The sequence below is a fragment of the Leptonotus elevatus genome, chromosome 3 (assembly GCF_054856555.1).
Source record: "Leptonotus elevatus isolate MCC_2025b chromosome 3, RoL_Lele_1.0, whole genome shotgun sequence".
NCBI lineage: Eukaryota > Metazoa > Chordata > Actinopteri > Syngnathiformes > Syngnathidae > Leptonotus > Leptonotus elevatus.
The window spans coordinates 24,774,100-24,796,555 of record NC_141241.1 but is presented as its reverse complement, the minus strand read 5'-3'; the positions used below and the strand labels follow the sequence as shown (position 1 = coordinate 24,796,555).

Here is a 22,456-nt window from a genome sequence, read left to right as displayed (position 1 = left end):
CAACAAGATGTACTGTCCGTATTGCTTTTTAGTGCATTCTCAAGACAGCTTTATTAAAGAGGATGTCAACCCCAACATTTTTTGGGCTGTCAACTTAAAATGACATCACAGTTGCTTGGGGCTCAGGAATCGACCAAGTGGCAAAATGGTTGCTCCTCGAGATGGATACAAATGGTTGGATTTTGGTTGCTTAACTCCTATTCCACAAACGCAGGATTAATAAAAATGCTGTCTTTAGACTACTGGGGACACAAACAACATCTTACTGTACAGAATATGTTTGGGTTCACTTCCCCTTTAAATAGGTGAGCAAGCATTAGGCCTGGATAGAAATGGAGCAGTTTAGTAGTAAACATTTGTGGGAAAAACAATTTCAAGGTCCTCAGAAGTCCCTCTGACTGTGTTACCTCAACTGGGGTTTTAAAGCTTTAAGATTAATATCATGGCATAAGAGGACAGCAGGAATGTTTGGCGGTTGTTAATGTGGAAAAGCTTTATTAATTAGCTTAGATGTATGCAATTCACCCCAACAAGTAACAACTCTTGGGATGAAGATTTAGGTTTTATCAGTGCCATCCAAGTCAGTAGTAAATTGATTAACGTGTTATCTTACATAGTTATTTTTTTGGTCTGTCGGGACTGCTTGGGTGCAGACATGTTTTCATATCTTAAGAGAGAACAGAAGGTGAAAAATTGTGTCACAAAAAGACAGCAACTTATCTCGTTCGGTAATTTCTCCAGAAAACAAACTCTTCAACAACTGAAATACAAAACTTTTAACTATCTGTTTAGTTGGTTAGCCTTGGGTTGTTACCAAACTGTCTGCTAAGTGCAACATTTGTCTTGACAATGTACGGTAATATGCAAGCGAACAACATAAAAAGGGATGGGAGATCTGATGTCTGCATACAGTTAGTCTCCCATGAAACTCAAAGCAGGAGATCACCATAGCCCACCGTTCTATGACAACAAGAATAGCTGATGTGAAACTGTTGAATATTCTGCTCTACCTCCCTTAACAAAGTGAGGTATGTCTCATGATTCCAGAGTCAAGAGAGTTATTATAGAGAGTTTTAAGTCATCCTTTTTGTAGGCCTCTGTAGGAAGTGCCACTTGGGATAAAGCATTCTATGCCTAATCCTACGGAGTGATGGGTTACTCGTAATCTCTGCCAGTGTTACAAAACGCACTTCATTTCATCTTTTTTTAGGGCCATGTTAAAAATGGATTTGCCCCAAATATTTTGTTTTTTTACATCAACACACCAAATCTTTCCACACAAAAAAGTTGCCTTGTAAGAAAAAAAACCTTAGTTTATAATGATAACAATATGAGCAGTCTTGGGTAGCAAGCAAGTATGCTTTTTCTAAGCAAGACATTCAGTCCTCAGTATTAATGATTCGTGAAATGTTACTTTTATTTAATCATGAAGGTTTGTCTTTCTTTTCCATTTATGGAATTTTCTTTAGTTAGTTCGTAACCTAACTTTTTGATCTTAAGTGCCAAACTTGATCCTTATACAACACTTAAAAGATTAACGTGTTGTCGTATTACTCATATTTTCTTGTGAACTAGTGTATTTTGGGTATGTGATCCATTTTTTATTTGAATGTGGTATTGGGGGATAGACTCCGTTCTGAATAGCATCATTAATATTTAGTTGGAGTGTCTTTTACTAAATTTAAGCATAAACTATTGAGGAAAATAATTTAACTTTCTCACTGTTGTTAGGAAATCTGATTGGCTTCATTGGCTATGACAGGATTGATTAGTTTAGTCTGAGCTGAATAACCCACAGACTTCATTGCCTGATGGGGGCCGTCATTGCTTATTATGATCGTTGCATCTTCTTCGTGTTGAACTTCAAAGGTCATGTTTGGATCCATGCCAGTGGACAAACTAAACTGAACATCTTTTTGAGCAGGCTGTGGTGTGCACTGGAGCGGAGAGGTACCCTCATCAGCGTCGTGGGAGAACGTCTTTGGGCCTTGTTATGGCAGCAAAACCGAGAGATCGGGCCTTCGGGTAACTACGTCTTGCTGCTAGTTTGGACGACTTCCGCTGCCTAAAACCCAGAACATTGATAAAGAATGAATGAATACTTATACTGATTTTTATATTTCTTCTAAATTAAACATTCGTATTTGATAATAACATTTTGTATTTTACTTGTATTACTGTATAATGGGAAATGACAGATCAAAATACAGAAATTCAACTGCAAAGAATCTTTACAAAACAAGGACATCAAATGTAGACATGTTTTAATCCTCTCTGAACCACCTCAAAGTGACGACCACTGTGTTCGTTTCTATTAAAAAACAGCCAGGTTAAAATGGCCTGCCAACCATACTCAAAATTTTAATAACCTCCATGAGTTGTTGTTAAGCATTCTTGGGTCCCTTGAAAAGCTCTATCCATCCATCCATTATCTACCGCTTATTCGGGGTCGGGTTGCCTAAATTTCCCTCTCCACTTCAACCAGCTGCTCCAGTGGGATCCCAAGGCGTTCCCAGGCCAGCCAAGAGACATCGTCTCTCCAGCATGTTCTGGGTCTTCCCTGGGGCCTTCTGCTGGTGGGACATGCCCGGAACACCTCTCCGGATTCCTCCTGGACGCCTCCATGAACCAGATCCCCGAGCCATCTCAGCTGGCTCGTTTCAACGTGGAGAGGAGCAGCGGCTCGACTCCGAGTCCCTCCCGGATGACCGAGGTTCTCACCCTATCTCTAAGGGAGAGCCCGGACACCCTGCGGGGGAAACTAATTTTGGCTGCTTGTATTCGGGATCTTGTTTTTTCCGTCACGACCCACAGCTTGTGACCATAGGCGAGGGCAGGAAGGTAGATCGACTGGTAAATCAAGAGCTTTGCCTTTCGGTTCAGCTCCTTCTTCCCCACAACGGACTGGTACAGAGGCCGCATCAAAGCAGACGCTGCACTGATCCGCCTGTTGATCTTCCGCTCCATCCTGCCCTCACTCGTGAACAAGACCCAACTCCTCCGCTTGGGGCAGGATCTCATCCTTGACCGGGAGAGGGCACTCCACCGTTTTTCGACTGAAGACCATGGTCTCGGATTTGGAGTTGTTGATTTTCATCCCAACCGCTTCACACTCAGCTGCGAACCGCTCCAGTGAGAGTTGGAGATCACGGCTTAAAGAAGCCAACAGCACCACGTCATCTGCAAAAAGCAGAGAGGCAATGCTGAGACCACCAAACCGGACTCCCCCAAAGGCTTGGCTAGAAATTCTGTCCCTAAAAGTTATGAACAGAATTGGTGACAAAGGGCAGCCTTGGCAAAGTCCAACCCTCACTGGAAACAAATCTGACTTACTGCAGATAATGCGGACCAAACTCTGACACCGGTCTTACATGGACCAAACAGCCCGTATCAGGGGGCTCGTTACACCGTACTCTCGAAGCACCCCTCACGGGAGTTCACGAGGGACACAGTCGAACACCTTCTCCAAGTCCACCAAAAACATGTAGACTGGTTGGGCAAACTCCCATGCACTCTCGAGGACTATGCCGAGGGAGCTTTCCAACCACCCCAGTGACTTCAACCCCAGAGATAGGAGAGCCCACCTCAGAGTCCCCAGACTCTGCTTCCTCAAAGGAAGGCGTATCGGTGGAATGGAGGAGGTCTTTGAAGTATTTTTCCCACCGACTCACGACATCCCAAGTCGAGGTCAGCAGCACCCCACTCCACTATACACAGTTTTACTGGTGCACTGCTTTCCTCTCCTGAGACGCCGGATGGTGGATACAAATGTCTTCAAAGCCGTCTGGAAGTTGTTTTCCATCGCCTCGCCGAACTCCTCCCAAGTCTTTTGAAGTCTTGTCAAGTTTTTGCCTCAGCGACCACCCAAGCTGCGTTCCGCTTGGCCAGCTGGCTATCAGCAGCCTTTGGAGTGCCGCAGGCCAAAGAGGCCTGATAGGACTCCTTCTTCTGCTTGATGGCATCCTATAGGGCTTGCCGCCACAACAGGCACAGACCACCTTACGGCCACAGCTCCGATCGGCCGCCTCAGCAATGGAGGCGCGGAACATGGTCCACTCGGACTCAATGTCTCCAGCCTCCCCCAGGACAAGGGAGAAGTTCTGCCGGAGGTGGGTGTTGAAACTCTCTCTGACAGGGGATTCGGCCAGACGTTCCCAGCAAACCCTCACAAGGAAAACTATATGAATCCAACCTAATATTAAAACTACAATTTTTGTAATTACAATTAGTCTGCATCCTTAAACTCAAAAGATATAAAAAAAAGTCCACTTGTTGCCTATGTTGAGTTCAAATAGTGATCAATCCCTGTAGCATTTCAGAATGTGTTGCACAGCTTGGCAACTTGTTGCGCTGTTGGCGTTTGCACTAACAACCAAAAAGTAGCCTCAAGATCAACACACGCATTTGTCTTTGCTTTACGTCAAGTCACTGGAGATTTGCAGGGTGCCATTAAAATATTCAGATCATTGTCATAAGAAAATCAGGTATGATTTCATGTTTATGGACTCCATACACATTCTCTGTTTAAATACGTCAACTGGCGTTCCCACATGTTTAAGTCGGTAACTGTCATAGAAAGTAAACACAGTTACCGCAACACTGGCTCTGATGACGTTACACCATTCTGATCAGAGTCTGCAAATTGTGATTACATTTTTAATTTGTCTCACATACAAATGTCCGAATTACCACCCATTCATGCACAGCACTAATTTAAAGTTTTCATTATTTACTGCAAAGCATACTGGCGCTCGAATAATGATGCTATCACTTAGCAGTGCCACTATCAAATCAACACCATAAAAATGCTATCGGGTCGCAGATGAGAATGGGGTCAAAGCCCAGTGTCTGCATCACAAGATGAAGACCATTTTCTTGCAGAGGCATGTTGAATCTTAAGGGGAAAACACCAGCAGGACATTAAAGAGACAGCGAATGTGCAAAATGCATATTACTCTTTATTTTAATGTTATGTTTATCAAATATGAGCATCATAAAGTTTTGTCAGTGAGGTGATTGCATAAGCAATAAATAGCACATTTGTGTGCCAGTGGAGTTATTCCTTGCAATAAATGGAAGCAGAATTCCTTCAATCACATATTTTTGGCTTGTAGGGGATTAATACATGCATGAGTTGCTATTTCTGGTGGAGGCAGCACTGAATTAGGGTCGCCTGGTTGCCGCTGCATGTTTTTTATAGTGCGCCTTTTCTGGTTGGTGGAGCTGGGGAATTTACGTCTGCTGACGTTTTTTCCTGCCCTGCTGTGGATCTGCATTTTCATGAATGAAGCTCAAGAGGGATTGGGAGTGTTCAATGCAAGAGACGCTGAGAAAAAACATTTGCGGGTGGAAGGAAAAGGCAGAATCAGACAATAGGACGTGAAGTAAAGTGGAAAAGTAAACATTTAGGGAAAATAAAAGGAAAAATGCTTACAGATACTAATGAGAAAACATGAACAAATAAAGACTGCTAAGAATCTGTACAAAACATCAGGACATCAAATGTAGACCTGTTTTAATTCCAGTGAACCACCTCAGTAACGACTTTTGTGTAAGTTTCTATTAATAACCAGCCAGGCAAAGCGTCAATTCCCCCTTTAAAACCCGTCCGTCCCTTTCTATATCTGACCACATTTGATTGGCTTAGCAAATTACTGGGAGGAGCTATTTCTTATATTGTGCAGCAGTGTCTATCTGAAGGGCTGAAGGAGTATGAGACTGACGAAGCAGCATCAGTGTGACGACAGATCAGTTTGTCGAATGCTGAAAAGTCTTCAATAGACTGAAGCCAGCAGTTAAGAAGGGAGGGATGTCGAGTGTGGCTGATGACGCCATGAATAATTTGCATTGTTATACCCATAATGTGAATATTATCAGAATGTGACAGTGGAATTAGGATATATAGGATGGATTTGAGAGATTCAAGTGTGAGTCAGTGAATGAATAATTGAGAGGGATGCAAAGAGTTATGATTTCATTAGAGAGATGAAACAGTGACTGCATGTTCCCAATAATGGGAACTGGAGTGATTAACAGTTATATAAAGGCTGTATATATTACACTGATTATATTGCATGGAAATTCACTGGTATGCTCTTTTGAAGTCCCTGAACGGCTTGCATGCATGCTTGGGAAATTAATGCTGCATTGACCACACAAGGAAAAGAAAACAGAACAGAATTCAATGAATATATCATTATAATCTTAAATGTGGAGTGTAAATCTATTTATATTTACTGTTTTTGAAATGCCTAATGTATAAAAATGAGATTGTCTGCAAATACACAAATGAAAAGTACAGAAGCTAAAATGAATAGTTGGCAGGCGGATGAACCACATTGGAACAGGCTTTCTAAGTTTTACCAGTAAAATTTCAAACCACATATTTTATCAGATTAAAGTAAATAAATAATAGGGATGGAATGATATCTACATCTCAGGCCCAGTTTTTTTTTTTCACGATATGAAATCCTTATTAGATGACATTAGAGGAAGGTCCACAGAACAGCTGGGGTGGATAGGCACATGCAAGAGAAACTACCTGACCAGGGGTGCAGCAAACGTACGGTCTGTGACAAACGTACAGTCTGTGGGACGGATAAGGTCCGCCAAGAGCTTTAATCCGGTCCATGAGGTCAGCAGTATTTTCTTTGTTACTTTGTACCTGTTTTCTGGTCTTTGTCAGTTTAGTAGGTTTGGATTCCTAGTGTCTTGCTTCCCTTTTGGGTTTTCTTTTGGAAATATATATATATTTTTTTACATCCTGCAAATATGCCTCCCCACTTCCAGCATTTGGGTCCTCAACCCACCGTTCAACATCTAACAGAACTATCAAACCAAAAATGGACACAGTGGAAGCAGAAGCGACATGCTGTGCATTGTGCCTCCCCGAGAACCTGTGTCCCTGGCTGCTGTGAGGGACGTTTTACGAAACCGGACTTCTGCTGTAAACAGCCTGGGTCCACAGGTAACCAATTTCCGTGCCCAGTCCCACCTGGCATCGACACTGAGTGTTCCCCAGCAGCTCTCTGACCCTGTGGCTAACAAACTACGGCCACCCGCTCATGTCCCTGCGTCGCAAGTCCTGTGGCCCCCAACTCTTCCTGTTACAGCTGCACACGTCCTGCGGCCATCCTCTAACCTTGTTCCGGCGGCCCACGACCAGCGGCCGCCACCCGTTACTGTTCCTGGGTGCACAGGTAACCAAGTTTTGTGCCCAGTCCCACCTGGCACCGGTGCTGAATTTTCTCCAGCAGCTTTCTGACCCTGTGACTCACAACCTACGGCCACTACCCGTTCATGTCCCTGCGTCGCAAGTCCTGTGGCCCCCAACTGTTCCTGTTCTGGCGGTGCACGACCTGTGGCCACCAGCCATTCCTTTTCAAGTTGCACACGTCCTGCGGCCGTCCTCTGACCTTGTTCTGGTGGCAAACGACCTGCAGCCGCCACCCGTTAATGTTTCTGGATGCACAGGTAACCAAGTTCTGTGCCCAGTCTCACCTGGCACCGGCGCTGAATGTTCTCCAGCAGCTCTCTGACCCTGTGGCTCACAACCTACAGCCGCCACCCGTTTATGTCCCTGCATTGTAAGTCATGTGGTCCCCAACCATTCCTGTTCTGGCAGCGCATGACCTGCGACTGGCAGCCAAAACTGTTCCTGCGGCACACCACCTGCCACCCGTTACTGCTCCGGCTGCCACCCGTTCCTGTTCTGGTGCCGCCACCCATTCCTGTTCTGGTGCTGCATGTCCTGCAGCCGTCTTCTGACCCAGGTCTGGCGGCGCAAGCCCTCTTGCAGTCACCCGACCTAGCTCTGGCGCCGCATGTATTACATTTATTTACATTCAAATTCATCATCTAGATCACGTGGGCCAGTCAGCCAATCAGAGTATTTCTAGTGATGTGGTTACATGGGTTACCCAGACAATCTAATGTGTGTATACTGTAACAAGGAAGTGGAGAGAGAGCCATGCTAAGCAGACCTGCCAACCTATAGAAATCTTTGTTTACACCCCACGACCCGATCCCAGATAAGCGGTAAAAATGGCTGGATGGATTAATTTGAAATAAACAGATGAATGAATTCTGGAAAAGTTAACATTGGAATAATTAGAAAAAAGTTATGGCACATTTATTTAGTTGAAAATGCATTTATTTAAATAATTATGGGACATTTAGTCCTCCATAAAACACTGCTTTACTCTATAAAAGAATCCCGTAGTGTTCACATTATATTGCTCAAATCTGGCCCAAGATGCAACACCTGCAGCGAAACCTAAAGTATGTAAAGTACATTCAGAGATGCCAACCCCTATCAGGAACATTTTGGACATTTTATCAGACAAGAACATTTTGATTTTGTCAGTAACATTTGCATCACAGCCAAAACAACAAACAACGTGCCACCAGTATTTATTTATTTAAAAAACAACAAAGATTTGACATTTTGACTGCTGTATGAACAACAATGTAGTGATAGATGTGTGGTATTTACAGATGACACATAGCAAGAACCATCAGGTGTGTATGGTTGTTTAACAAAGCTGGAAAATGAGATACAATGTAAATTTGAAAACATTTACAGTACAGCTCTAAAAAGTGAAAATCAAAACACAGCACTATTGTAAAAACAAACCAAAACCATTGCTGATCTTGCAAATATTTAATATACTAATACTACTGTACTTCTCATCTTAAAATACCCTCATTTTGATGCTGACATATGCACAAGTGTATTAATTAATTTCCGTTTTTCAGACTGTATTGTGTGGGGCTGTGGATCTTCTGTCTCATTTCTTAATTTGCTAATTCATAGTTAGCTACTCTCCACTGTAACAAATGCAGCTCTAACAAGACTTGAGTCAAAATTAGAGTGTTTTGTGACTATATTTAATGCTTAAACGGTTTAACATGTCTTTTCATGTAAATTACTACTTGTCCGCCTTTTATGCTAACGATACTTGTCAGAAGTGTCGGTTATTCGCCACCACGTAAGCGATTATTACAGACTTTGGAGCACCTGCTATTTAGCCGCAACGCCAGCCATTCGCGTTAAGCTGAAAAGTTAGTATTGTACACTGGGAAGATGTGATGGCATTCACAAACGTTATCACGATTAGTTGGTAGAGACCAAATCTTATGTTAGCATTCACAAGTTGCTCTACTTACAGACTCGCTTGCAAACGCCAAATTAATCTACCGCGCGTCTTGTCTTGTCATTTCCGGAACATTTTAGCCCTCTCGGAAAAGATGGGAACTGCCCGGAACAAAACACTGATCCATGATTCAAATCCGTTATCTGATCCGAACCGTGAGGTTTTTTTTTTAATCCATTGCACAAAGTGATTAATACTTATTGAGATGAATAGAAATGTGTGTTGTAAAAAAAGTGTATCAACATACATAAATTAAAAATGGATCAATAATTGCTTCAAAATTGAATCGTAGACCCTAAATCGAATTGTGAGGTGTCCAAAGATTCCCACCCCTACTCCAAAACCGGAGCACTTGGCATCCCTGTTTATTACATAGCTGTAGGTAATTTTATATTTTATTTCTGCTCTTTCACTAATAAATACAAAATGACCAAGCATGGCCATTTACCTGAATAAAAAAGAAGAAGAAGCAAACTTACCTTTTCGAGATCAACAATATTCTTTCTGTCTGCCTCTTTGCAACTGTTTAAAAAAATAGAAAATGCTCATTATCAATACTTTTCCCAAATGTTCTGCAAGTTTTTTGTTAAATTTAAGATTTTGACTGATACCTTTTGGTTTCTTGGGAGAATTGCCTAATACCGTATACATGGGTGGTTGCACACGGTTGAGCCTTTCGGTTATATACCAGTAATGTCATTCGAGCCAACTCGCGACAACATTCCAACATTCGAGCTTTCATCTCACATATACAACGTAAATAAATCTTTTAAATTGGAAGCAGGGACATGGTCCAGTATGCTGCTCATTATTTACGTGAACTATCTTTTTGCAGAGCATTTCAATAACTGCCAGGAAATCCACTCCAACACGGGTCAAATTACATTTCTATGGATGACACAACAGGTTCAAATACAATTTATAAGTTCATGTCTGACTGTCGAATAATTATTTATATGGGGGCAGAGCATGATTTTAGCAATGCAAACTATCGACTTTTGTGCCCTTTCAAGAGAATCATTAATAACAATAACAATAAAAAAAAACACCCAGGATGTAGACTAGTTACAAAGTAAAAACATACATGCTTAAAAAAAAAAAAACTTACTACAAGAGCTACTCTGGTGGTAAAGCAGTTTTGAGAAAGACAGGACAGGTGTCAATTCGCCACTGAAATCCTTGGTCTCTTGTGTTGTTTCTCTAGTAGATGAACCTTGTACGTCTTGGTTGGCTTCTGCTTGGTCTGCCCAGGCCACACTTGTCTCACTTAGCACAGAAATGCTTACGTTTATGGTTTTTTAACTCATCTTGGGCTGTAACAAGCCCAATGTCACACATGGCAGTGTAGTATCAATCATAAGCTTGCAAAAACACATTCACCATTCTAGAATTCAATAAAGAATGTTACAAAGCAAATACATATAGAGATAGCCATGCACTCATTGCAAATAGTACCAACATACTTTTGCATGTGTTTGTTCTCTTGATCCTGAAGTGCAGTGAATTTGAACATCTGCTTGATGTGTTGTTCAAGATCATTCACCTGTGACAATGTAAATCCTTTTCTAATATATCAAGAAGAGAGTGAGACGAGGTTAATATAAACTAAATAAAATAAATGATTAAAGCTTAAGACATGCCTAATTATCCATTCCATAGATGGTCTGAGATGCTATTGTTATAATTTTGTCTGTTTGATCTGAAAGGCTGTATGCTGTGGATAGGAGGCAGTGTGGGGGGGGGGGGGGGGGGGTTTGGGGACTCTGACGCAAGAAAACTACGAAACAACAGCAGCAAGAACATTTGACTGGTGAGTGCGTCATAGTTCTGGATCAGTTCTTGGAAGAAAGGATAATGAAGAAAAAAAACATGGACATGGTTTTAGGTAACTGGCTGCTGTGTGAGGGACGAGTAAAGTGTATTGATTTATTCTCTTCAGTGATCCACGAGTGAGCTGGAGAAATAAAATGAGCACGGTTCTAATTACTGGGAGAACAGATGGGAAGAAAACAAAGACAGTCACGACACCAGTAGAGACACGGCCTACCCTAAAAAATAAACAAACAAAAAACACCAAGCATTGAGTTTTAAGGATCCATCCTATATTGACGAGTTTCCCTCTTTATAACATGCAAATCTATTGCATCCTACTAAGTTACAGACTTATGTAGTATTAGTATTTAGTACATCATTCTTCTACTGATCAGCCAGCAAAATGAATCACTTGGACTACAATTTGTAAAAAAAACCAAGTACAATTATGTTATTGTGAACAAAACTAAATGACAAATGAAAATGACTAAGGTTGTATTAACCTCAGATGTCTGATTATTTGACTTCAATGATTTCAACTGGTTCAGGACACGGTGACGCCAGCCATCATTTTCTTGCTTTCATCCATTCCTTGTATGTTTTACACACTAGCATTATGTGCATGTGGAACCAGGGTTGCTAGTAATGTTATAAGATAGCACAGCAATTCTATGCATTTCACAGCAAAAAAGACAAAATTCAGATTGAATTTCAGTTTCAGCAGAATTATCTGGATTCTGCAATACAGCATGTAGAAGTGGGACAAAGTTTAGGACTCAGTTGGCGAAGAAAGAAAGCAACTGGGGAGCAGGACTCCATCCGTCCTGTTGTGGTGTAAATTACAGGCCCAGACTACTATGGAGAGCAGCAAAGTAAAATGATGACTCAGCGGCTGTTTTCCTGCAGGGATGATGGAATCTGGAAAGCAGTGTAAGCATCCGCTACCTTCTCAGTCTTCTCGTTGGCAGAGATGTATTGGACCTGCAGTTTGTCCTCCTCACTGTAGCGCTGGCACAGCTCATTCTCCTTCAGTTGTCTCTCCAGATCCAGCTGTTCACCCCTGATTTGGGCACGGTTGGAGAAGACCTGCTGCAGAGATTCTGACACTCTAAAGAGAGAGAAGAGTAACTGACTTTATAGGTTCAAAGAGCCTGAGCAATTCTTACAGGCAAAAAGGAAGAATTGGGTTTAAACGTTTCAATCTGTATCAAGATTACATTTAAATTCTTAAAATCTTGAGAGAAAGGTGATATTATTTGAGTAAGAGAGCGATATTAGGCAAGTAAATATAACTGGAGAGCTGTTGCTGAAATGTGACTGCACTCTTCAATGAAACTCTAGTGACGTAGGAGACGTGGATTTGCTAGACTGCTGAATTTTTAATAGTGTGAGAAGCGTGCATGCTCTATTCAGAGCCTCTCACTGTGCGAGTTGTGAATTCTGATGCCAGTGAATGAAATGCGTGGGAGTGAGACTCATTCAGCTTTTCTGTGTCCTCCGCCCCCAGCCCAAATACCCTGACAAATGCCACTGTAGGCCCTAAAGATGACATTTAAATACAACAGCAGATCTTCTGATAGATTGATTGATGAAAAAGAAACAATCCTGATCAATTAGCCCCATGTTTGAATACGATAACAAAAAAACTCCCCTCCACAAGTATAGGAACAATAAAGTGAGGTGAATATGTGATAAGAGGTCATCATTTCCGGATATTTATACGAGGACCTAACAACTAAAAAGGTAACACATTATTTGTGATGAAATACAAATAATGAAATAAACAAATAAATCCTTGAGTATCTAAGTACGTTTGGTGTCCCCTGTATGGTATATTAACCTTCTTGCTTTAAAGCAAATATAAATAACTGACATGAGTGTTATGACCAAGGATGTTTAGATTAATATGTATAGTGAGAAGAAGCTAACATTCCATTCATTCCACTCTGTGTATGCACTTGATATACTAATTTTAATATTTAGCAAATGCATTAATAAAGAAAATACAACACAGGTGAAAGATAAGAGAACAGGTTGTTGGCATCTGGAAAGCTTCACAAGTGATATTTGAATACATAACATTGAACAAAAGTTTTTCTTGCTAAAACGATCCACTAAATAAGTGCAGTTATTCTCAATATTGGTCAGCAGCTGCTCTATATGAAAAAAAGTCTGTCTGTAATAATGGCATAAGATAAAGTACAACTGTTTAGTTCATAATCTCACAGGCATTAGGTTTGCAAGTGTCACATCAAAAGGAAAATTCAAAGTAACAAAGAAGCGTAAAATAATCTGTGCAGGGGATTTCAGTTGGACAGACATTGCACCTGGAAATATCCAATGATCAGCACCCGGATCTAAAGACAACAGTTAATAGCTCACATCAGACCCTTGAAGTTACATTGATTTTAGGCAAGTCACAAAACTCTAGCTTTACAGACGCAAAAAAAAAAAATCTCAAGATTATCAAGGCATTTTGGTGCAAATATAGTGCCACCAAGTGTAAAAAATATTACCTTAATAGGGAAGTCAAACCACCCCCCAAATATTTTTGACGATAATATGTTCTACGAAGCCCAACTAGTCTAAATATGGTATTCTGGTTGATATTGTGTTAGTGGGATTTAAGTTAAGCAGCAAAATCCAGCCATTTTTATCCATCTCAGGGGGCGACCATTTTGCCACTTGTTGTCGACTGAAGATGACATCAGTTGCTCAGGGCTCAGGCAACGACCAATCGCACCTCACCTGTTTTCTGAAGGTGAGCTGGGATTGGTTGCTACCTAAGACCTGAGCAAAATGGTCGCCCCCTGTGATGGATAAATGGATGAATGGCTGGATTTTGCTTCATGCATGGGTCCTCCAACAGGATAAATACTTAATATCTTATTTTTTTTACTTCACCGATTCATAACTTTTCGATTCGAGGTCAGCAGAACCACAGTCACAAATAGGGCACTAAATCCCCCTCCTGAGACACCGAATGGTGGACCAGAACGTACAAGCGTACTATACACACTCCTGTTCGATGTGAGCGGAAGAGAGTCCAACCCTCTCGAGAAGACTTGTACCAGAGTCCAAGCTGTGTGTGGACTAGGCAACTCGGACTAAATGTAGTCAGAACTTTTCAACCTCACACAGCAGCTCAGGCTCCTTCCTTGCCAGAGAGGTGACATTCCACGTCCCTAGAGACACCTTCTCTAGCCGGGCATCGTTCTGCAAAGTTCCCTCCCTGTCTTTGGTCGTCGCACAGCTCACACTGCATGGACTCCCTTGACCCCTCCCACAGGTGGGATCTACATTGTCCTTTCGGGCCAAGCCCATGGGTGCAGGCCCGGCCACCAGGCTCCACGTTTTGGATGGGGGCGCCGGTTACCCGCATCCAGGCAATGTGTATATGTATGTATATGTTGGTATATCATTAGAGGGAGTCTGTGAACCATACTTTATCTGATCCGTCACCTACGACCTGTTTGCCATTGGTGACCCTGCCAGGGGCATAAAGCCAAGGATCATTGGGACACACAAACCCCTCCACCACAATACGGCTCATGATCACAGCTTACAACAACAAAGATAAGCATTACAGGCAGAACATTTAATTGTTTTACAATACTTTTTTGTCAGTATTTAACTTTACAATATAGAGGAATTTTCAATTATAAAATCATGCAAAAGAGCACAAACTGATGAATTTAGCTTTAGGTTAGGCCATAAATGTATGTATGCGTGTATGCAGCACATAAGCAACATAATGAGTGAAGTTACTGGCAAAACATGATTTATGCAAGATGCCGTTTAACGTTAAATCACATTTCTTCGACTCCATTACTTTTCTTTGCCGTGAAGTGATGACTTCAAAATAAAAAACACAGGCCTTTTTCACAATTGACAGGAAAGCCAATTTTAACACTGATATCAACTATACTTTCAGACAATGTGTCTTAATGGCATATGAGAGGATGGATAAGGGTGTAATTCACACAGAATAACGTTCTGACAGGCCTGCAGAACATTATCATATCATATCATATCATATCATATCATATATCAGCGTTATAATAGTTTGTGAATTTTCATCCACAGGAAGGCCTACATATAATTCTCATATCATGCAAACCACATAGCAAGGCTGCTCAAGTTCATGATATGAGAACCAGTTTATTTCAAGTTCATTGTGCTGCCCGTATTGAGAATGGTGTGTCACAAAACAAAAACAACATTCAAGTAATGAATTGGATCCTTGTTGCTATTGTGAATTAAAAAAAAATACAAAAAAAGAGCACATTCATGCATATATTGGACCCCCGTATGCTCACTGTTTGACACCCGCAGATATTTGCATGTTTTTTTCCCCTTTTATTTTGTTTAGTTTTTGGGTGCCAAGCTCATTTTGTGTATAACCCACTGTTTGTTGCCATTTTTTTGGAGATAAAACACAAAACAAAAAAACAACTCAAGGCATTTATAATATTATTATCATTATTTACGCGGATCTTCGCTATTCGCGGGCTGGACCAGTCCCTATCCCCCGTGAATAGCTGGTGCCCACTGTACATGGGAAGAACACTTTGCCTTGCTAAAATACCGCGGTCTGCCCTTTGGCCCATATGTACACCGACATGTAATGGGTTCATACTCGGGTCAAAGCAGCTTTCCACAAAATTCAATTTTTTCAGGGTCAAGTAGTTTTTGTGTAATCCTTCCGACAGACGGACAGACAACAAAGCAACATGCGCGAGTGAAAACATGATCAAAATGAAAAATGATGAAAATGTGGACTTTGCCCAGCCCCCTCATCTCTTCCAAAAATAGAATGTTAGGAAGAGATGAGATTCCCCATTGCTTACAGAAAAATCTACTTCAAAAGACGTCATACAATTATTTTGGCCACTGACAAACAATCATTGACAACAAAGAGGTACTGTATACAATTAGAAGCAGTGTGCCTGATACCCACTCACTCATGAGTAAATGTAATAGAGAGCAATAACCATAATATTTTATTGGAGTCCCATACTGCAACAGCAACAATCGGTGGCTTTGAAAAACCCAACTTTAAAAGGAGACAAATATGTTTGTACATACTGTAATTTGGTCTCTACTAAGTAGATGCCCACCAAGAGTAAAATTAAAACTTTTTTTTTTATTCCTCTACTTGCTGTTGAATGCCTTAAATGTCAGTTTTTTTATGTCTTAATTTCATTTAAATGTTGTATTTTGCCTTTAAATGTTGTTCTGTAACTATATGAAGCACATTGAGTTTCCTTGTGTAAGTATGAAAAGCACTAAATAAATAAAGTTGCCTTGCCTTGTTGAAGCTTATGTGCATGAAAACTTGCTTTCTACTGATTGGCTTAATGTATGGAATATGAAACACTAGTACTTGTTATGTTAAATTGGCATGGTATATTCATTCAAAATAGATAATTTAACTCACTTTGGGATTATTGGAAGCATTTATATTATTTTCCAGGGTGATGAGTGAGCGGTTGATGTTAGCACCTTCATGCAAGCGTTGCCCTTTGGCATTGGTAGCACTCGTTCTTTCTGAGACTTCCAGGTCAATTGGGCTCATTTTGGCAACACACACATTGGGATTAAGGATAGCAGCCTTGCCCTGCTGTAGCAAATATATCTGGAAAATATATAACACACTCAATGTAAGGCCATCAATGTCAAGAGTTTAATTACATTTATGGCACTGTATACAGAAACTATATGGCCAATTTCTGGTTCCTAACTGTTATTTATTTCCTTTTAACTTCTGCTGACACCATTCTACAGAATGGTCAGACCACAGACCATGGCCACTAACCCGGTGCAGTGACCCACCACTCCTTTATCCTTGTCCCCTCTTACGACAAGTGGACCTGCATTAGCCAGCAGATCTCTGATTTGTTCATTGCACACCTGTGGTTACAACATCAACCACAACAACAATATTATTTATGGATAAAGCCAATGAAAACATTGCAAGAGAGTGCATGGTTTGACCAAAACGGTTCCGGCAGCACTTTCAAAAAGACGAGGTTTGCCTTAAACCCAAAGGAGAATCAGATTGTTAGTTGCCTTTTTGACAATCAACTCAACTCTATTTATGAAGCATCTTAAAGTTGCGCTGTGTATGATTTTGCCCAACATATATTTACATTGGCCTTTTTATTTGGCCATTTATGACTCAAACATCTTCTAATTAGCAGATTAACACCTTAGCTGTTCATAATGGATACTGCTGCAAGCCTCTGGCGAAAAGTTTTCAGACTGGATTCAGGTTCGAATTTCCCGCCCTTTCTCTGCGTCTTTTTCTTTTCGAACACATTATTACAGGTAACATCAATCACATCATATAATTTACAACATTGACATCCGAAAGAAGGGCTGACTGGTAGAAGCCATGTCTTATTTGTAATCCGTCCCCATCGAGACTTACTATATGCATCAGTCATATACATTGATTATGAAGGTCATTGATTCATATCGTTATTAATCCCAGACTTAAGTCTGCACACGCCTCACTCAGTTCATCTTGAGTAATGTCCGTGTATAAGTTGCAGATAGTACCAAACATTTGGAATTGGTAAATCGGTTCCCGGACGCCACTAACAGGCCCACCCAACCAGGCGAGCAGCCAAGGCGAGCCAGACAACAGCAATACATGTCATCTACGCAGGTGTATAAACTAAAGTTAACCTTGGCAGAGTCAGCAAGTAATCATATGCTATATTCACATTATTCAAATCATAACAGCTACATTTTTGGGTAAATTAGTAATATGTTATATTTGGGTAAAACATAATCCACAATTTAATGATGCGAGTTACTGATTGCAGTTATTGTCTCTCAAACTCCGACAATTCTTCCACTCTTTTCACGATCCGTATTTTCTTCTCCGCTTTTGTTTGAATGAAGATCCGACAGTCTATTGTCCATGTGTTCTCAATATGTCCATTCTTTCTCAATTGTCGCGCCCTTCTGGCAATATCAGCATTTCGTTTTGTGAGCTTTTCATTGACGTAGACATGTTTACCTTAAAGCTTGTAGCAATCTCTCAAAACAACAATCTTTTTCTTCATGTCAACAAACCTGATCAGAACTGCCGGTGGTCGTATTCCCCAGTTGGAAGCGAAAAGAACATCTGAATGTGCGCTGGATCCACAAGTAATTCCAAATATCTGAGTCGAGTTGTTACTTGCCGTTCCAGTCTTGTTTGCTGAAGTTTGGTCAGAATCAACTGCACTTGAGCCGGCCGCAGCTCTCGCCGGAGGGCCACGGCGCAGTTTAATCTGGATACCTGTAACTGATACGAAGATTCTGTTCCAAATCATCCACTTTTTGTTCCAAGGTGACAATCTTTTTCTTGCGTCTCTTTCTTTAACTGCTGAATTTCCAGCAGAAGTGGCCCGATGCTCTTTTTCATTTCAAGTATTTGGGTGACCATTTCTTCGAGTTATCTCCTTAGTCTCGTCAGCTCTTTTTCCACAATGTAGTTAAAAATCCCAATGCCAAAATAGTTAGAAGTCACGAGCGAGTGCAGGTGCGAGTACAGATGCGTCCTTCATCGACAGATGATTCCTTGACTTTAGCTCATTGTTAGCTCATTGTCTCACAGAGTCACGACCAGAAGCTAGTATTTCATGGCTTCTATATTTGCTCAGAAAAGATCGCCATCTAACACACCCCACACAGTAATTTCTGTAGAGTAAACTTGACTTTATTTAGAGTGTGACCAAATAGACTCAGTTTTAGAGTAATATTTCACTTGGAAGAGAGTAAAATAAAGAATTGAAAATAAATAAATAAAAGTCACTCAAGGGTTGAGGAACGAACTCATGACCTTTAGTTTGGGAGACAGCCGATCTACTCCCTGAGCCACGCAGCTCGGTCGTATCAGCTGGAATCTTCCTATAACTCCAAGATGAAGATAAATAAGCAAACAGTAGGAGGGGCATAGCTCAGGTGTTAGTGTGGCAGACCCCCCCCCCCCCACCCAATTCTTTATTTTACTCTCTTGTGTAAATATTAGCCTACTCTAAAAGCCTATTTGGTGCCACTACAAATAAGAGTCAAATTTACTTGATAGAATTTACTGTGCAGTTACTCCGTGGAAGGCTAAAAACAGGAAAACCATGACAAGTGCCACAAAAAGATTGAAATTAGTGACCAACTACCGGGCAAGAACTACCGTAAACATCGGTTTCGCATTTGAGCGGTGAAAAGAGATGAGAGCTAAAGTGGGCTGCTCCAAAAGTAAGAGGTGATGATATTAGCATGAAAGAAAGAAATGTGTTGTATTATTTTCAATTAGCAGTTACCTTAACTTGCCCACTTTTTGGTTGTAACCGAGGGTGAAAGTGAAGTGGTCGAATACATTTAACATGAAAGGAAGGCCAATAATGGATTAAATTGAAAAGTATGATGTCATGAAGAAAATTTGTTGCATTCCATTCAGCCTAAAGGTCGTCTTGTTTTATTTCCCATTGTAGCTACTGCATGCTAGCGGATGAATGAATTTTCTCATGTCAAATATATTGTAGACCACAGTTTCTCAAAAAATAATTGAACAAAACTGTTCTTACCCCTGTAAACATAGCTAATCAGTTATGATGATTCCAGACTCTGTGCTGAGTCTTCAGTAATAAAGTTGTGCTTGTGCGAGGGCGTGCAGCGTGCATGTGAAGAAGGGAGTGTGCAGGTTCATTTTTCAGCTACATGAGGCAGTAGCAATTTGAAATTCAATTTCCTGCATTGAACAGCTTTAGAAACAAAGAAGGGATGAAGATGTGATTGACAAGTATAACATCTGATACAATTCTCCCATCCCTTTTTGCTAATTCAACTAAGCTTTACAATTACCACAATTGCTGAGAGCCACGCTAGCTGTGTGAACACTGACAAAAAGGGGCATAGTTTGAACCTAGAAAAACCCTCAGCACATACAACATTGTTTAAGATGTACATTGTCTACAAATCACTTATTTTCATACACTTCCAACTAAAATGTTAAGTTTTTGGCTGCTGGGAAATGAAAAAAGAGACCGTATTTTATACTTATTTTATAATTCTCAATCAAAATTGTTGACCACCCTATCTATTTTTTTTCGGTCACTTGAAACTAACCTTTGCGACATGCAGACCCAGAGTGACTCACAATTATGATTCAGTTTTATCCGTGACATCATGACATGTCAGAAAATAGGCAAAAATGTTGATCATTGTTTTCCCAGAGTAGAAGCAAACGTTTCATTTTGATCCAACACAAAGATAATCAGTCCGCTTTCACGTAGGACAATATTAATTGGGTAATATTTCCAATCTACAACAGGATTACAGAACAAAGAATGAGAAAAATAAGTTCACCTGAAGACAGGAGACAGCAACAGAAAACTCTTTCTCCTCCTTGTCATCGTCCTTACGTTTCAAAAAGTGCGCGGCATGACTCCTGGTTCGTCTGGTGTTGATGCCCTGCGTTTTTCCTGCTCCAATTGCGCCATAGGCAAAAACTAAAACATGAAAAAAATAAAATAAAATACCAATAACCTCATTAATATGGATACGGCATGCATAACCATAAACTGACAGGATTTTCGGACTGTGATAACAGTAATTGTGTATATTGTCATTTTAAATTGCAACATTTCCATCGTTTACGTTCAAATAAAACAATAGCAAATTAGGTTATAGGAAATACAAAATCGAAAATACAAATTCAATTTAATACACTAAAATACTTGTTTCCACTCAATATAGCACTTCAGGACAGCTTTGATTTCCATCATGAATGCTGAAGTATTGCATTACCAATGTTTACTTTCCTGCTTACAAGATGTTGTGTTATTACTCTCACCGCATCGTCATCAAAAAAGCGAACCACCATATTTTTCCCTGTTTTGTGTGGGTTCTTCATCAACATTCAGAGAACACAATCCATAAACTCTTAATTGTCCAAATAAAATAACGTTAGGTGGTGAGTTGCCGGTATTACGGCAAAATAAGTGAACCACTTCGATTTTGATATTTAATCGGCAGGTAAATCAGATGCCATCGAGTTTTACACGTTTAATGTTCACACGCACAATGCGTCATAGAAGAAAGGATACGGATTTTTTTTTGTCGTGTCTCGTTCAGTTCAATCACATACAGTAAAATACTACATTTAAACAGTGTAAACATGGGCATAGTTTACGGGGAAAAAAATATATTATTTGATTTGAAGTGATAATCGTTGTCAAATCAACTATAGTATACATTGTAATGACATTTACAAAGACACGCTTTTGGCAAAGAAGCTGTAAGGTAAAATAACGCTATCAGCAAATACCGACGCTAACGTTAATGTCAAATTAAAAGTTTTGTCTACGTGTCTGCAGAAAGTGTCCGGGACAAAGGCTTACCTGTGGTTTGTAAGGAGACACTTTCGATTCGTCACGCCTGCTAGATTTCCACAAGTAAATTGAGTTTGAAGGAACGCTAACGTTGACAAGACAGAAGCGCCAATATTTTGAAAAGCAACCACGCTTCCTGGGTGTATGCAGATTGGTAGAGTTTCCCCGACTTGCTGCTGTTGGTGGGTGGAGCTACGCGTTAGCTTCTTCCGGTTAAGGTGACCTACTGTTCGCCTGATAAAATGTTAACAACTTCACACGCTCTGTGGACACCCCAATCTGATTAAGTTTGAGTAAGTCTGTTTATATTTGCTAATGTTGTACTGGTTGAAGACGCGTTTACAGCGATCTGTCATCCAGTATAATCACGTAACAAGCATCGAACGCCGATCACAGGATTCAGGATTGTGTTGAAGCTACATTTGAATCTCGTAAAAACACGTTTTGACAGCCAGCTGAAGTGAGCGGATTCTTCCAGAGCTCCTTCAGGGACATTGATATTGATGCTGCAATTTGCAGCACGCACGAAATACACCCGACCATTACGTCCTAATGTTAGCATTTTTTTTTTTTTGCATGCTGTTTTTGAGCAATGATTTGAGCTAACTTTCCTGCACATGATCACAACCAGTATTTTGCCTTAAATGCCTTATTTGCCTATACTTAACCATTCTCATTCAATTTGAGAGGCACCAATTGATAGGACACAAACTATACATCGCTGTAATTGATTTGTAACAGCTTTTTTTGGACTGTCTCACACACAGTCACTCACTACTGTCCTTTGAAATTCAGGGGATTCATTTGGAGACATTTACCAATGTAGTTACGATGAGAGTCAGCTTTATCAATGTGCTCATTATCAGCTCCTTTACATGAATCGGTTTAATTGGAATCCTAAATCAGTAACACTCAGATTTTCAGTTTATCTTGTTGCCAAGGTACACATGAATCCCCCTTTCATTTTTTTTATTACAATGTGACTCACTTAGGTGCTTGTTCGAGGCAGTTTTGTGTCATGTAGCGTGCCAACATGATTGATTAACTGGCACAGAATAATAATAAAGATTTTATTGCAGTTGTGTATTGTGCTGCTACAGCGTG

At 40.6% G+C, this 22,456-nt stretch overlaps 2 protein-coding genes across 10 annotated transcripts in view; one reads left to right on the top strand and one right to left on the bottom strand.

Moving 5' to 3' along the window:
- Window positions 1-741: 741 nt before the first annotated feature.
- kif18a (kinesin family member 18A) lies at window positions 742-21,510 on the bottom strand. Of its 8 annotated transcripts, none has more exons than XM_086071749.1 (5): window positions 21,362-21,510; window positions 20,328-20,470; window positions 11,913-12,075; window positions 9,635-9,677; window positions 742-2,065 (listed from the first exon to the last, which is right to left on the bottom strand). In XM_086071749.1, the coding sequence occupies exons 2-4, from the start codon at window positions 20,372-20,374 to the stop codon at window positions 9,645-9,647; spliced, it is 243 nt and encodes an 80-aa protein (XP_085927875.1). In that variant the 5' UTR covers window positions 20,375-20,470; window positions 21,362-21,510; the 3' UTR covers window positions 742-2,065; window positions 9,635-9,644. The 8 variants fall into 8 exon arrangements, 4 of the variants coding, with proteins under 4 accessions (XP_085927875.1, XP_085927874.1, XP_085927871.1 ...); XR_015094400.1 differs by lacking the exons at window positions 742-2,065; window positions 9,635-9,677 and adding exons at window positions 10,910-11,822; window positions 18,054-18,267; XR_015094402.1 differs by lacking the exons at window positions 742-2,065; window positions 9,635-9,677 and adding exons at window positions 10,910-11,822; window positions 18,164-18,267.
- mettl15 (methyltransferase 15, mitochondrial 12S rRNA N4-cytidine) overlaps window positions 21,493-22,456 on the top strand; it is a 59,622-nt gene continuing 58,658 nt past the window's right edge. For both annotated transcript variants that reach the window (XM_086071744.1, XM_086071743.1), the window contains exon 1: window positions 21,493-21,645. The gene's annotated coding sequence lies outside the window, so the exon portion shown is untranslated. The remainder of the gene's footprint in view (window positions 21,646-22,456) is intronic.